Source organism: Rhea americana, unplaced genomic scaffold, assembly GCF_003343005.1.
Source record: "Rhea americana isolate MKP2758 unplaced genomic scaffold, rheAme1 scaffold_85, whole genome shotgun sequence".
Classification (NCBI taxonomy): domain Eukaryota; kingdom Metazoa; phylum Chordata; class Aves; order Rheiformes; family Rheidae; genus Rhea; species Rhea americana.
In genome coordinates, this window is record NW_028187034.1 from 1,113,084 (window position 1) to 1,127,652 (window position 14,569).

The 14,569-nt window shown below is 42.5% G+C and overlaps 1 protein-coding gene across 1 annotated transcript in view; it reads right to left on the reverse strand.

Moving 5' to 3' along the window:
* Positions 1-258: 258 nt before the first annotated feature.
* GRAP2 (GRB2 related adaptor protein 2) overlaps positions 259-14,569 on the reverse strand; it is a 38,900-nt gene continuing 24,589 nt past the window's right edge. Inside the window, exons 2-8 of the mRNA XM_085323497.1 lie at positions 13,788-13,890; positions 10,552-10,643; positions 8,119-8,238; positions 6,273-6,441; positions 4,473-4,604; positions 2,379-2,498; positions 259-1,310 (exon numbers count right to left, since the gene is read on the reverse strand). Coding sequence (XP_085179623.1) covers positions 1,131-1,310; positions 2,379-2,498; positions 4,473-4,604; positions 6,273-6,441; positions 8,119-8,238; positions 10,552-10,643; positions 13,788-13,865 — 891 coding nt within the window. The 5' untranslated portion in view covers positions 13,866-13,890 and the 3' untranslated portion in view covers positions 259-1,130. The remainder of the gene's footprint in view (positions 1,311-2,378; positions 2,499-4,472; positions 4,605-6,272; positions 6,442-8,118; positions 8,239-10,551; positions 10,644-13,787; positions 13,891-14,569) is intronic.

Sequence of the window (14,569 nt, forward strand, 5' to 3'; positions counted from 1 at the left end):
GGACTGCATCAAGAGCCTATTTCCTGTTTTTCTTTCTCTAATGGGACTAACAAAAGATAAGAACATTTTTCTTCCCGAGTCTGATTTGTTTTTAGAGTTTTTTTCACTTGCCTTTTCTTTCTTTCCCAGGAATGATAAATCATCACTTTCTTACTGACTTTTGAGGTGCCACATGTTGTAAAAAATTCAGGCAGCTTGTTTAATATSAGCTTGCATGAGCAGTGGTTGTGTAGCAGCATTTCCTCCTTCTCAGGGTTTAGATCGTTTTTAATGTGCATTTGCAATATATTTGTATCACATCTTGGTATTCACTCAGTAATTTGAAAACCTATCTATTTCCCTTATTTCACCCTCCAAAAAAGGGAACAGGGAAGAGACTACTCAATGGCCACAATTTTATTCTTTGCATACTGTAAAGTAGATCAACCTGCTGGATGAAGCACTCCACCAGCAAGTCATAGTTGTGTACRCAGTGATCCCTAGCACCCCAGATTCTCATTGGAAGAAATTCTGGCACCAAACCAGAAAAAAAACCCCAAACAAAACCTCCCAAACCCTTTTCTTCCCCACCCTTCCCTAACTTAGTTTTGCAAAAGGAGGAATATGCGTTGTTATCCCATCAAGTGGATATGGCAGCCTGACCTGCTGTAACTTGGATGTCTAACCTATGATGGATTACCAACCATCATTTTATTGACCTAAGTGTTTTTCCTGCCTCTGTGCTTTGAGGGTAAAGGGGAAAGAAATATGTGTCACCAGATYCAAAAAGTAGGGATGGACCTGCTTAAATACTGAAGCCTGACCTGCATTTCCAYAGAACAAACTTAACTGCAGTAACTTATCAATACTTAGCCAAAGGAATGACAGGGTAGGGAGGATCCAGCAAAGTCCCAATGAACAATCCAGGATTCTTGCTCCTTCCCCTATCATGAATGTAAAATACAGGAAGAAACCGCCTACCCTCTTCCGCAGATTCCCTTTCMTATCAATGCTTCAAAAGATAAACTGCCAATAAATTAAGACAATAACAAAAACACCATATGTCCTGGGGGCAAGGAAAGATATGCTTTGTCTCTGTTTCTGTCATATCAGGGCAGCTCCAGTATGGCCCTTTAGGTCACTCAGTGCCCTCAGAGATGCATTGGTGTGACATAGTTGGCAGGGAAGAGACCCAGTTCCCCACGCAGACGCCCCTTCCACCATGAAGGGTTAGAGCTGTCCAGGACCTCCAAGATGTCTCCGCTGCGGAAGCCCAGCTCATCATGCTCCACAGCATCAAAGTCGTACAAGGCACGGACCCATAGTGTTCGCTGGGGAGGAGATATAGACAGGCAGGGAAAAGTGAGCCACTGTTCTTAAATGTCACCCTCCTGTGACCCCTCTTACACCTCATTACACATGCTGACTAGGAGAAGACAAGCAGTACTGAAACTGAAATCAGCTTGCAATTAAACTAGGAAGTGGCCAGGACTACAGGAAGGAGGGACTGATCTACTATGAAACTCAAAGGGATGGTGCTGGGGATGGGTTCCCAGTAKCTCTTTACCTTTCTTGTTAGATAAGATCAAAAGGAGTTAGGAACTGTTTGGCTGTATCAGTTTATTTTGGGTTTGCACTTTATTATTTAGTGTATTATTTTAGTTTATTTTGGGTTTGCATTATAGTCAGAATGTTTTCCTATGAAAACTTCATCCTAAGAGACTTTGCACTCAATTTCCCATTTTGACTGGAAATCAGATTTTCAAGGATTTAGTGTGGACTTCTTTACTGGGAAATTGCTGGCAACCACATCATGGGGCATGGATAATCTGGGAGGTATGTTTTTCAGGCCCTGTTGAAAGGATTTTGTTTGAACTCTGGCTAACTTTTGCCAAATCTTGCATTCAGGGCCTGCTGARACATGGTTCCTGATTATCTAGTTGGTTGCAAATTAATTTAAAGACTCATAGACCTTTCTATAACGGGACTTGATCATTGATGGGATGTGGTGGGTAAGGGCATACTGTTATTTGTTGCCACAGCCTCTGAGGGATAAAAGGTATGGTATTTTGAGSTGGATTATAATAAAGACTTTGGATTCCTGCCTCCACAGAGCTCCTGCTAAGCYCCCCTTGCATGCAATATGTCTGCATGTTAACCAAGACTGGTTGGAGGGCAGCCTTAGACCTACATTCATATAGCAATGTAGCCCTGCCCTCAGAGTTCCCTAGAACCAAATTCAAGTGGCTGGGATGGAGTCTTAAGATACAGCAACATCTTCAGAAGTTGAAGAGGACTGCACTGTAACAGGTAATATACTATCCTTCTTGCAACCTCTATGGCAGGTGACATTGCCCAGACTGCTTAGACGTTGCTAGGGATACAGGTATATCACCTACCGGTGTCGGCTGGTGCAGTGGGTCTGTGTGTCTCCGTTGCACAGCTGCTGCCCTTCCTTGGCTGTAATCTGTTAGTCCATGCAGCCCATCTTTCCTGTCCAGGCTCCCACCATATCTATCCTAGAAAGAGAACAGCAGGAAAAAGGCCATGAATACACTCAACTGCATAAATGAGGGGCTTTAAGAGTCATTGATGCCCAGGGAATCATGGTTCAACCCCTATGTAAATCATCTTGGATATCTGCTTCCAAAATATTTCCTATACTTTAGTCCTGCAAGCAATGGCCTTTATGGAAGGCATCATCTTAGACTGTTCTGTTTTGGTTTATTTCTTTCATCTTAGAAGTTGAAGGTTGACTGTTTCAAGTAGTGTCTTCAGCTGTATTCCACATCTGCTGGGAAAAGGGGTCTGACAGTGTCTGGTTTGGCCTCTGGGATGTTTGGARAAAACTCAAGCCAGTTTAACATACACAGATGACAAGCCATACTTGCCAAGGGGACTTTTTCCAGYCTGGAGTTATTATGCCCCAACCCTGCTCACTCCTTGCCCTTCCTCTGTCCCATATGCTGGTTCTGTAGTGGGAATGGCAGAGTCGCTGGCTCTGCTGAATGTATTACCTGAAGACTCACTACTTTATTTTTACTTTGGGCTGCCCCACACTGTAAAAATCAGGGAACAAGCCTGAAAGTCCAGTAGTCCTGTTAACCGAAGAAGAAAAAGAAAAAATAGATTCAAATAAAAAAAGCCATATGAATGCACATTTAAGTTATAGCAACACAAATCAGTCCAGTCAGATGGAGAGAGGAACTAGGCCTGTACATTTAGAAAACAAGTTCTCTTTTGCCTGCACAATGAACAGGTGCTGAGTGTCTCCCTCCCTCCAGGCCTGTACATGCATTGAGCTTTTCCTTCTAGCAATGGTGTAATGGAATCTCTTGTGCTAGCTCAGGTTACAGCAGTCTTTCAGTGACACAGGGTCTGATCAGATGTGTCAGTGGAGAGGAGGAAGAGCAACAGCTTGTGCTTGCTGTAAATGGCTATTGTTCCTCCCTGCTTCCTTTCACGAACCTACTCTTCCAAATGCTCCTTTGTCTCACTTACATCTTTGTCAGCCTAAGGGATCTCTGAGACTGGATCACAATTTGCACATCACTGTCCCTRCCTAAAAGTCAGTGAGTGAACTCTTACTGCATAGACACTTCACTCCTATGAGTGTTTCTGCTCTGTATCAAATGTGACTCCTGCATAGACTGCGCTACAAAATGTGCAGGCTTTAGCCTTGTCAGAAGTTGTTATTCCACCAGCAGTTCCTTATAAGCAACACTGTTCCTTGTCTTATGGGAAGCAGAACAGCCATTCTGTAATTGTCCCTAGCCTTGTTATATGCAAGCTCTCATAGCTTATGGGACAGTTTTAGATCTTTTCCCTCCAGCGGAACAAGCTAGAGACATAAGCCAATCCCAGGAAAAACTATTTTCCACCCAAATCAGTAAGCACTTTGAAGATAGCAGCAGCTACTGCAAGGAGGAGGAAGAAGAACGTTCTGAAGGAACCCTCCCAGGGTTAATGGTCATTTCTCTTCCCTTATATATTTTGTGATGCTGAATGTCAGTATCATAACACAGGAAAAAAAACAGACAGCAAGATTTCACTTGTGCTGCAGACTTTTGTATGTGTGTGGCAAGATCTGGAGGTGTTTTTCTGCACTTGCACTGGATGTTACTTTTCATCCTTCCCCAAACAACACAAGAACATGACACTTCCCCTTGTTTTCCAGGCTTTGGATGGAGCTCAGTCCTACCAGGTTCCCAGTGAAAGGGTCACTGTATACTGACTTTTGACTTCAGATYTTTGCTGGTCTATCAGTCCTAAACAGAACTAAATAAAAGGTCATACTTATATCACAACAAAGGAATTCCCCAGACTGACACCATCATTGCTGCTACATCCCATGTGAAGACCTGACTGACTTTGCCTCCTGAAGCAGGTTCAGGGTGATGGACTTTGACAGGGTKACTATCTACTATCAAGCAATCAAGGCCAATGTTTTTTATGCCTGGTTTGATCTCCCAGTCCCTCTTTCCTGGTAGTACCTGTTGCTGGTGCAATATGGGGACAGGATGCTCTACATATCTCTTGGACATAGAAAGATGAACTTCTCCAGCTGCTCCACCCAGGTGAAGTCCTTCCCGGCCCATCCGTTCCAGGCTCCCGCTATGCCTCTCCTGATGAAAGAAGATCAAAAAAGTGAGGTCAGATTCATTGCCAATAGATCACTACCATAAACCCTTTACCTTGGAGGCTCTTCCAAAGGAAGGCTCCTACCCTTCTGAGCAGAAGGACAAAACAGGAGTCCTATATTTTAGATCTCTGCCACAGCCATTCCCCATTTGAAGACTGGGTAGTGATCGGGTATACTGTGCTGAAARTGCCACCACTGATTTGAGGACTAGCATAGCAGCCAAACTCTTTTTGGAAATACTGCCCTCAGACTTTATTCTTCTCTGTACTGAGATCTGTATATTCCTATCATTTTATCACAYGGCTGTAGCATCCAGAAATTCTAATTGTGAACTGAAACCCCACTGTGATTAGTGCTAAACATACCCTGCTGAGCCCGTCACCATAACAAATGTACCATTTGCCAAAGCAAACTTGACTCCTGTTCTTTAATTCGCCTGTCTACATCTTGGAGCAAATGCTGTTCCCCTTTCTTTTCCTTTTCTGCTCACAGTCAGCCCAAACAGGTTGTTTTACTAATATACACATATACATATATATAAAACCTTCCTTTCTTCTATTTGCTGAGGTCTTTCTCTAATAGGTCCCATAGTCTCTATTTTATATCTTAGTAATGCATTTTAAAGCACTGAATAAGCGGTCTAGAAGGAGAAAACAACATGTGCCTCACTTCCAGACTGAAAAATAAATCCTCTCTTTTGGAGCTGGCAAGAATGACCCACATGTAGCCTATAAAACTTTACTGCTGCACCGAGCAAGTCACATACTTTCAGCCTTACCTCTACCTGCATATCCTGGTAATTTAATCTCAGAATCCGTTTCCCAATAAAGCAAGACTTCAGTTGCYGGAGTGACCAAGCAAGTTCACTCCCAGCACTGTGTGTACACTATAGCAGTCTCTACTATGTCATTTGCTTGTTCTTCTGATGCCAAACTAGGCATTTATTAGACTGAGGTTTCGCTGCCTTCTCAAACTGTTGCTGCACTTTCCTTGAACACCCAGCTTGTTCCCATATTTGTTCTGCTCTCCTCTGCAGTACTTTTCTGCCCCCGCCAGCCATTGTTGCAGGTCTTGCCTTCAGTTCCTCCATACTCCATGCCAAATAAGCAGCGGAAGATGGGCAAATTTTCTGAGCAGACATACTTTCAACTGTAATAACAGCTGCACTTAGAGCACATTCAGGGACACTAGGAAACCAGACTCAAATTCCCAGACACAGCCTGCCAATAAGCTCTGTATTTCTCCCCACCCCACCCTCACTGCATCATCAGGCCCTATTCTTTTCCTGAGCTTCTCAAATAATCAAATAATCTTTACCCCAGCTTTACATCTCATAAGRTAAGTCCTGCTTCCCTTGGCTGTGCAAAGCATTGTAGAATTTTGTGTCTGGGGCCTCAACACAGCTCTAGCAAAGCTCCTCTACTGAGATCTGCAGCACTTTCTATTGATATCCAAAACTGACTAAGAAAATTCTGCTCAATTATATAACTATACAGACAGATCAACAAAAAATCTAGGCTGTAAGGCCCACCAGTCTAATAATGTGATTGATATTCCAAGTGCAGATCTYCAGAGACATCTGTGTAGGGCTAAACTCCTTCTGTAGAAGGTTTTTCTCACTGAGGAACTCCTAAGGATAGTTTATGTGTACCTTCTCCCCGTGGCTGTCATCCCTCAGGAAGATCTGCTTCTGCCTGGAGATGGAGGTCGTCTTGTAGTAGTCCACCAGCTTGTTTAGTGATTGGAATTTCTCCGTCCACAAGTAATAGTTACCCTTTGAATCYCTCATCACTTTGAAGTGCTGCACGTCATCTTCATGCCTGGATCCAATTGGGAAAGTAATAGATCATCCATCACCTGGACTGCAACTTTATCTGCTTTAGAAAGTCTTTTCCAGAAGGGTACCAAAGCTCATTGCTGATGCTTAGCCAAATCTAGACTTCTAGAAATTAAAGCAAAGGCAGCCCTTGTATATACTAGAGCTAGATGTGGCTCTGTATTTCAAAGAGTTCATCAATTTGCAAACACGCAATGCTGCAGGACTGCCCAGTGACAAAGCACAACCAGTACAAAGCACAGGGGTTTAGAGCTTCCCCTTTGAAATAAAGGTCAGAGAAGCTTTCACGGCCACAAAAGGTAATAGCTTCATTCTGTACTTTATAAGAAACACAGCAGTGCAGTTGTAGTTTCCCCGTTTCTGCAGGTGCCTGTTAACACCTAGTTTGCAATGACTGTAAGAGATATGTCGTACCTTTTCTTACCACATGCATCACAGCCACACACATACATTCACGTAAAGCCATACACTGTATTTTATAATTGTATAATACCCAGCATAATATATGACTACAAACTCACCACCTTAACCAAAAGAAATAAAAGAATGAATTATGAGGTGCAATTACAAGTCAAAATTAAGTCTCACTTCCTGCCCTGGATTTCTCCCCTGCACATCCTGCTGTGATCCTTACCTCTCATCTGATTTGAACAATTCCACTTTGTACCAGATGTGATCTGGTTTTTGTGTTAGCAATTTTGATCTAAACCAGCTAGCCCTCTCCTAGATAATGCTGGCCCATGGTTAGGGGAACCATGTGGACCAGGAACAATTCCCCGTGAACTGCTTGAATACAGCTGTCCTATTCTGTGGGGTGAGGATAGTTTAGCCAGATGGATCTGATGTCTGCCATATTGCTTTCCCTTGAGGTCAGAGAATAGTGCCTGGCTGTGCTTAGTTTATTGTTGTAGCCAAAGTCTCCTAGAATGGGAAGAGGTGGCCTGAGAAGCATCTGGATTTGGAAAGAGGGGGTCACAGCAGAGTTACTATTCTTGGCAGAATATTTTCCTGTATTTCCTCCTGATACTTTTTAAGCTCCCTGAATCAGAAAGTGCACACTGCTCAGAAAAGACAAGGCTAATTAGTATTTTAATTTAAAACTGATTATCAATTGTTTGACTAAAAAATCAGGAAAACAGCCATCAATTAACAGCACTGCTTTGAAGCAAGGGCTCTGAGAAAAGCTAGATTACAATAAATGTCTGAAATGGAGTTGGGCTGTTAGTGATTGAAAACTATCCAATGGCTCTTTAGTGACCTGTGGGAAATAGGTTAATAATGTAACAGTCATCTTTTTATTGGTAGTGGTGGAATTGCTGGATCCAGTAACTGGAGCTGTCAGGCAAGTAAAAYAAATAGAAGGCACACGTTTTGCACTGTGGGAGATGTCCTATGTACCACTCAGCTCTGCTGCAGCTCTTTCAGAAAGCAGGCCATCAGGGGATGCAGCTTTGGAATGGGGCATTCACTGTGTCATTTGACAAAAAGCAAAAGCATTTGGGAGTCAGATGCCTAATTTGTTTTCATCCACAACACAGCAGTTCAGCTGGTGACTGGCAGCATGCAAACTCCCTGAGAGGCAATTAGGATTCCTGTTAAGAAGGGGCTAGGGATCATTAACCAGGAAAAGGAGTAGGAAGATGCTGTAAGAAGCAGATACCTGACAGAGATGGAGAAGTCACCATGAGAATTCTGACTGGCTCGGACAATGAAGGAACCAATTCCTTTGCTCATAAGGTTGTTCTCTGCTTCGTGACGGGATATCCTCTCATCAAACCAGCTGTCAAGTGGGAAAAAGTCAAGAAAACTTGAATAAGGAGTTGAATTAAGGTAAGGAATAGAAAAGTTGAGGGTAGGGTGAATATGAATAAGCAGGGTAGAGGAAAGAAAAGAGAAACAGATCAGAGAATCCTACATGACTGTTCCCACTGGCCACATACCTACTAAGGTACAGTTTTTTGATGGGTGCAGACTATTTCCTCTGAGCAGTAAAAGCACACAGGTGCAAGGAGAACAATGTATGCTTTGGCCTGTTAAGAAGCAACACTCAACTAAAAGTCTAATTATAGGCACAGTACAGTAAAGTGTTAATGCAATTTTAAATTACAAATGTGCATGTACACACTCCTATTTTTCTCAGACATATACATCAAATAGCTTTTGGTAAACTGATCGAAAATTACTGAACTGTGATGGATATATTGCACAGAATAAATATAATTTTTTTAACAGAAGCAAGACATGAAAGTTTCAGTACTAATAAATTGACTCTTGCAAGAGTTATAATACCACAAAAACTGCAGAAACACAGAATATATAAGCATATTTATGTAAATTTACCGAGATATAACAAACTGCTAGTATAAGACACTGGGCATATAAYGAGGAAAGTCACCATAAATGGTAAAATAATACAGTGGCAATTGTGATTTGTAAGTAGAGAAAAAAAAATCATGTTCACTTATGTGTGTTCACAGCTTGTAAGTTCTACGATGCTTAATTGCCTGTATTCCATTAAAATTGTGGACTTGTTTCACAAGCTCTGTCATTTCCACTTTTGAGTTTCCTTATTCTTCTCCTTACCATCATGACAGCTTACCTATGTATCATTAGCAATCAATAGGAAATCAGACCTTAAACAGCATTGATAACTGTTATCAATAATTATTTCACAAAATAGAAATGGGAAAAAATTGCCCATCTAAAACAGGTGACAACTTTCTTCCCTGTATCTGGTTCTAGCATCTGGACTGAACTGCTTCAAATTGCAGACCTGCTATACTTAGAAAAGGATCAAAGTGGAAATGCTGCTTTCCATCTCTTCCACAGGGAAAGCATCATGAGAAAAATGCATGTGAAAAAAAAAAAGCTGCTAGTGTCCCTGTTTGATGCCACAGCCCTGTGAAAGAGTGAACAACCACAGCTGACAGATCTCATCATCTTAAGGCCCAAAAGTACAAGTCTGTCTATGAGAGAAAACCAATAACGTCTTTCAGCTCAGCCAGGCAGACTGGCTCACGTCCAGGTAGGTCTGCAAGTACCACCTCTAAAGGGGATGGTGGCACTTACTTGTGGACCACAAGAATCCCTGCATGCTTCCAGTTTGCCTGCTCAGCTCACCAGTGTGCACAGCTTAGCAACAAACCAGCCTTAGTGCATGTTCTGCCTACTTTCTCCTGAAATGCTGCAGCACTTTTTCAGAAGAGGAGGAATAAAGGGGTGGTAGCTTCAAGGAGGATTTATGCCAACGGAATGAAATAGGTTGTAAAAATCCCATGCTTCACTATATTTATTGCACTGGACTGGGCAACACATTTAACATGCATTTAAACTTTTATCAGTCCTTACTGAAAGAATGGTGCTATTTACCCAGCAGGAGAAACGGGAGCATGCCTGCCCTCTGACAGGTCTATGTTTGGGTGTGCAGTCATGAAGCTGGGAGAGGTGTGTGTGTGTGTCTGCATGTGTGTGGGAGCACAGTGACAAGTCTGGTCTATCATCTCTGTCAATCCATGAGTAACACCAGATGTCACAATCTCATGTAGCATTGCACTGACCTCTAGCGTATAGAGAGAAACTCACATATACTTTGTGGGGGAGAGGGAATGTGGATGGCAGGGTGGGGAACAGAGAGTTAATTTAGTTAAGAATCAGGGGGAGAGAATTACATTTTTATAATTCATTTTCAGAGAGATCTCTCGCTCTTCCTTTTTGCTCAGCCTCTGTCTCCGTTGCCAAGACTCCACATTTTGAYAATTCTCCTTCTGTCCAAGGAGAGCTAAATACAGTTTCTGCCATATCCCAGTGACATCCCTCTGAGCAACAGTAACAAAGGAGTCACTTGAGAGTGAAATAGTGCACTGAGTACCATCCCGCTTTGAAAGAACAGAAGATGTTTCACGGCAGAAATAAGGTGCGCTAGCAGAACTGCATATGGTGTTATGGCAGTCTTTACCAGCTCTTAATAATAATATATTATAACCATACCTCTTCTGTTTTATTCTCCCAGGAGCATGCACACACACGTATGTGCTTTTGACAGTGCTTTGTGAAAACATGCAATGGTGAGGCATGCAATTTCTGTGACACTTACGGGGGAACATGAAAATCAATGAAGTTCTTAGGAACGTAACCCTCTTGACTTCTCAGCTCAGCTTTGTACCACTCTTCCTGGGAGCTTAAAATCTGCAATGGAGAGATGGAAAGAATAAGTGTTTGCCCTGAGAAAGGCAAAAGTAGCCCAGATATTGACAGAAAACTAGAATTTCTTGTAAGAATAGAAGACAACTGCACATATGCTCTCCCACCCACCAGCCTTGCAGCGGGGTTAGTGGCTGATGACCACTTCAGAGCAAACAAAGCTAAAAGAAAGGCTGGGTGGGATTAGAGAAACAGCTTGTTAGCTTTATAGTTTCTTCTGAATGCTTGTCCGAGTGGCTGGGAACGCAGTCTGCATGTCTCTGACTTTYGTGAGACTTAATAGGGGTTTAAGGAGCTGGCTGTGCTGTTTTTAATGGTTAGTATTGGAGCATATCARTTGGAGCAATGCAGAAAGCATATCAAAGGGGAGGAAAAAAATCTGTGAAAAATCCTCTGGTATTTACGTGTATGAAGGGAATATATAGCTATACTGTATGGAATCATAACACACACACATGTCATTGCACAAGACTATTTAGTGGGTTAAATCTGCAGCTGTGCTGAGTTTTGTCAGGGTAGGTAAAAGAAGAAAGCAAAAAGTGTTTGAAAGTCMCTGTAGGAAGACTGTAGGAAAGCAAAGGCCAGCCCACAGTGCACCCTGGAACAGCTTCAAGAAGCGTTCCTATTAATGTTGACTGGAAAGGTCCTTAGGGACTYCAACGCAGGCCATGGACTGCCCAGATTCACTGCTTTCTGGCTGATGGCTCCTGATACGGCCCTAAGCTCAAGGGAGAGGACAGGAATATAGCCACATTATGATTTTACTGCATATGTTGTGGTCCTTGGTGTTTTGTTCGACATTTCGGGTCCTGGGACAGAATTCTCTTTTATAAAATGGAACATGTTTCTGTTCATTCTGGTTTTGGAAAGAATCTTGAAAGCACTACCCCTGACAGTTTTAGGAGAAGGAAGCAAATGGAAAAGACTTAATTTAAAAACTATTGTTAGCAATAATAATACTTGTCTTGTAAGCCAACCTCATGATTTTAGGAGCTTAACACATGAATTCTAACCACTTGGTGTTGGCAATAGGATGTTCCTGTCTCTGTGGCTGATTCTGCATTGCCTTGCCTGCCACATAGGCCTTTTTTATGCATGTGGATAGAGAAAGGTTGGGCAGTGGAAAGCTGTGGAGTTCCCTGCTTGTACAGTTGGTCATTCCCCCATCTCTGGGTGCTGGATTAAGGCTCCCTTTTGCTACTCTGACTAACCAAAGGGGACAACAASCACTCTCTGCTAGCGCTCAAGCCCTGCCGTTTCCAGAACAAACCACTTGCTGGTTCGTGGTACAGAGCTGGCAGGTTTCTGTGTGTGTCATTCTCTCAGAGAAGGATGTGTGGGGGGTGGGAGGGTGGATTTCCTCCTGTCACTACTTGTTGAGGGCCTCATGTTTCCTGTTTTCTAATCTCTACATCAATACCCTTCATCTTATCTCTTTCATAAATCAGAAAGACAACCAGCAGGTTGCGCAGGCAGCAGAAGGGGGCTYATGACGGGGTATGCATATATGTGTGTAGATGCCAGAAAGAGAGATGTTGCTCAGGCTAATTTACTGTTACTGCAGCTTGGGCTGCTAAGTATTATTATGTTCACCTCAAGGATGTTAAAGCGAGAGGCAATCTGGCTTTTCTGGTTGTGAAGTCTCAGTGACAACAACTACTACTACTACTACTACTACTACTTCTACTGCTACTAATACATGGCTGTTATTTCACACTTTTCATCAGTAGCTTCCAATACGCTTTGAAAGAAAACTCTAGCTTATACTGATTTTACAGGAAGTGAGGAACAGAAGGAAAACTGATCTGGCCAACATCATCATCCATGCAAGGGATTGAATGGAACCAGTTTCCTAAGGGATTGAATGGAACCAGTTTCCTAAGTGGATATCAGGTAAAGATCAGGGGACAACAGGGACATTGGGATTACTCTTGACTTAAGAAAGAAGAATAAATGAGGTATTGAGTGAAGCGTTCATTTATCCTAAAGATAGGAAGTGACTTCTCCAGAGCACCTCTCATAGTTCCCCAGAGAAAACTCCTTTTTGATCTTAATAAATCCTTGATGCCATCAGCTTTTGTTTAAGCTTCGAGATTTAAAAGGAGAACAAAATAAAAAAYGGTGGTGATAGAACCGAGAGCCAATACTAACTGGAACAACTGSGACTGGACAGGGAAAGACAAAAGGCTCCCTGGTAGAACATGGATTTAGAYTGTACTGTTGTACATCATCCCTTTGGCCAGTGAAGGAGCTACAGGCCTTRGAAAGGAGTTGTTACACTCAGTCCTTTTCAACTGAAACAGAACAGCTATACTGTGGGCTAAGAAGTGGCTAATTTAGGGTGATGCAGCATGTAACTTCATCTGTGAGACTTCAGTAGGGTTAACAAGAACCATTCTATAATAACACATGCAAATCAGCTTTAAGGAGACTTTYGCATGCTCTATATTGCTTATGATCAGCTGCACTCCTGCCAGTCTCAGCCACTCCTCTGCTGCTAAATTCTTGCTGGGATGATATAGAAAATTATTAGCTCAGGACTGCTTAATCTCTTCCATCATATGTGCAATAGAGATTGTCTTGTAGACATCTCCTCTTCCATTTGCAATTGCCTAAAATTCCTGTGACAACTACAGTAATTACTTACACTGGAAAGTTAGAGGTAAGTTCTATAATGCACGATAACCATATTTCTAACAATTTAAAAGTTGGAATTAAGGAAGATAGCAAGCACTCCAGCCTACRATCACCCTACCTATCCTTAGATGTAGTCACCCTCAACTACTTATGCAGTCAATGAAAAGAGACAGACCCCTCAAAATCTGTTTGCCTGAGAACTGGATCTGTCCCCCAGCAAAGATGCTTATCCTTCCCTGCTGACTCCTGGAGGCAACGATGTCCATAGTTTAGGGATTGAAAATTAAGTGGAGTGGACCTAGACTCCAGTGTCCTAGAGTTGTTACCTGAYCAGTAGCAGGCTCTATGGGAGACTTGTGTCTTGAGTTTGTATCCCAGTTTACAGATGTCTTGGTCAATTCGATTTATCAATGCAAATGGGAGCACAGCAAGATCTGGCTGAACTCTCAAAGCTAGTAACTGTACTTTAGTCAAACCTGTGGCTACACTTACCTTCAACATATCCCCAGCCTGGAAGCTCAGCTCATCCTCTCCTGAAGCACTGAAATCAAACTTGGCGATGGCTTCCATATTGTGTCTTGGTTGCAGAGCAAAGCTGGAAGAAGCGTAAGTTTGTCATCATCTGTGAGCTGCTTGCACTAATGAGTCCAGCATATAGCAATCTTATAGGCAATGCTGTGATTTTTACAAGAATGGGGGTGCACCTACCATTAGATGCTAGACACTGAAAGACATTAGCAGCTAGAAGATACAGCATGGCCAAGAAACTGATCTGGGCGAGTTACAGCAATTCAAACAAACCAAAGCACATGTTCATTCCAAAAGATTTTCTTCCCCCCAGCAATCTCACAGRAAGTTTTGCACACTTCACCTAAGTAAGTTGGTAGTAGGGAAAACCTTCGAAGGAAACCAAGTACTACTCTGTCACAGTTCCCAATGAAGCAAATGACTCTGCATGCATTTTCCCCTCTTCAATGACTTACTCTTCATCCTAGGAGAAAGGCAAGCTGTGCACAAAAGGAACAGCCTGCAATATATATAATTCCTTCTTGGACAGAAGCCACAATACTGAAGGTTGAAAGAGGCTTTTCTGTGTGATGGCTTAGCATGGGTAACCACAACTTTCAGCTACAGAAAACTGTTCTGCAGAAATGCTGTATTCCTTGTTTCAGAGCAGGCAGTGTGGAACTGTAGCACTGACAAATTTAAGGCATGCACATACCATACCTCAATGCTCATAATTCAGGAGCTTGAAATGTACCAGACAGCCCTGC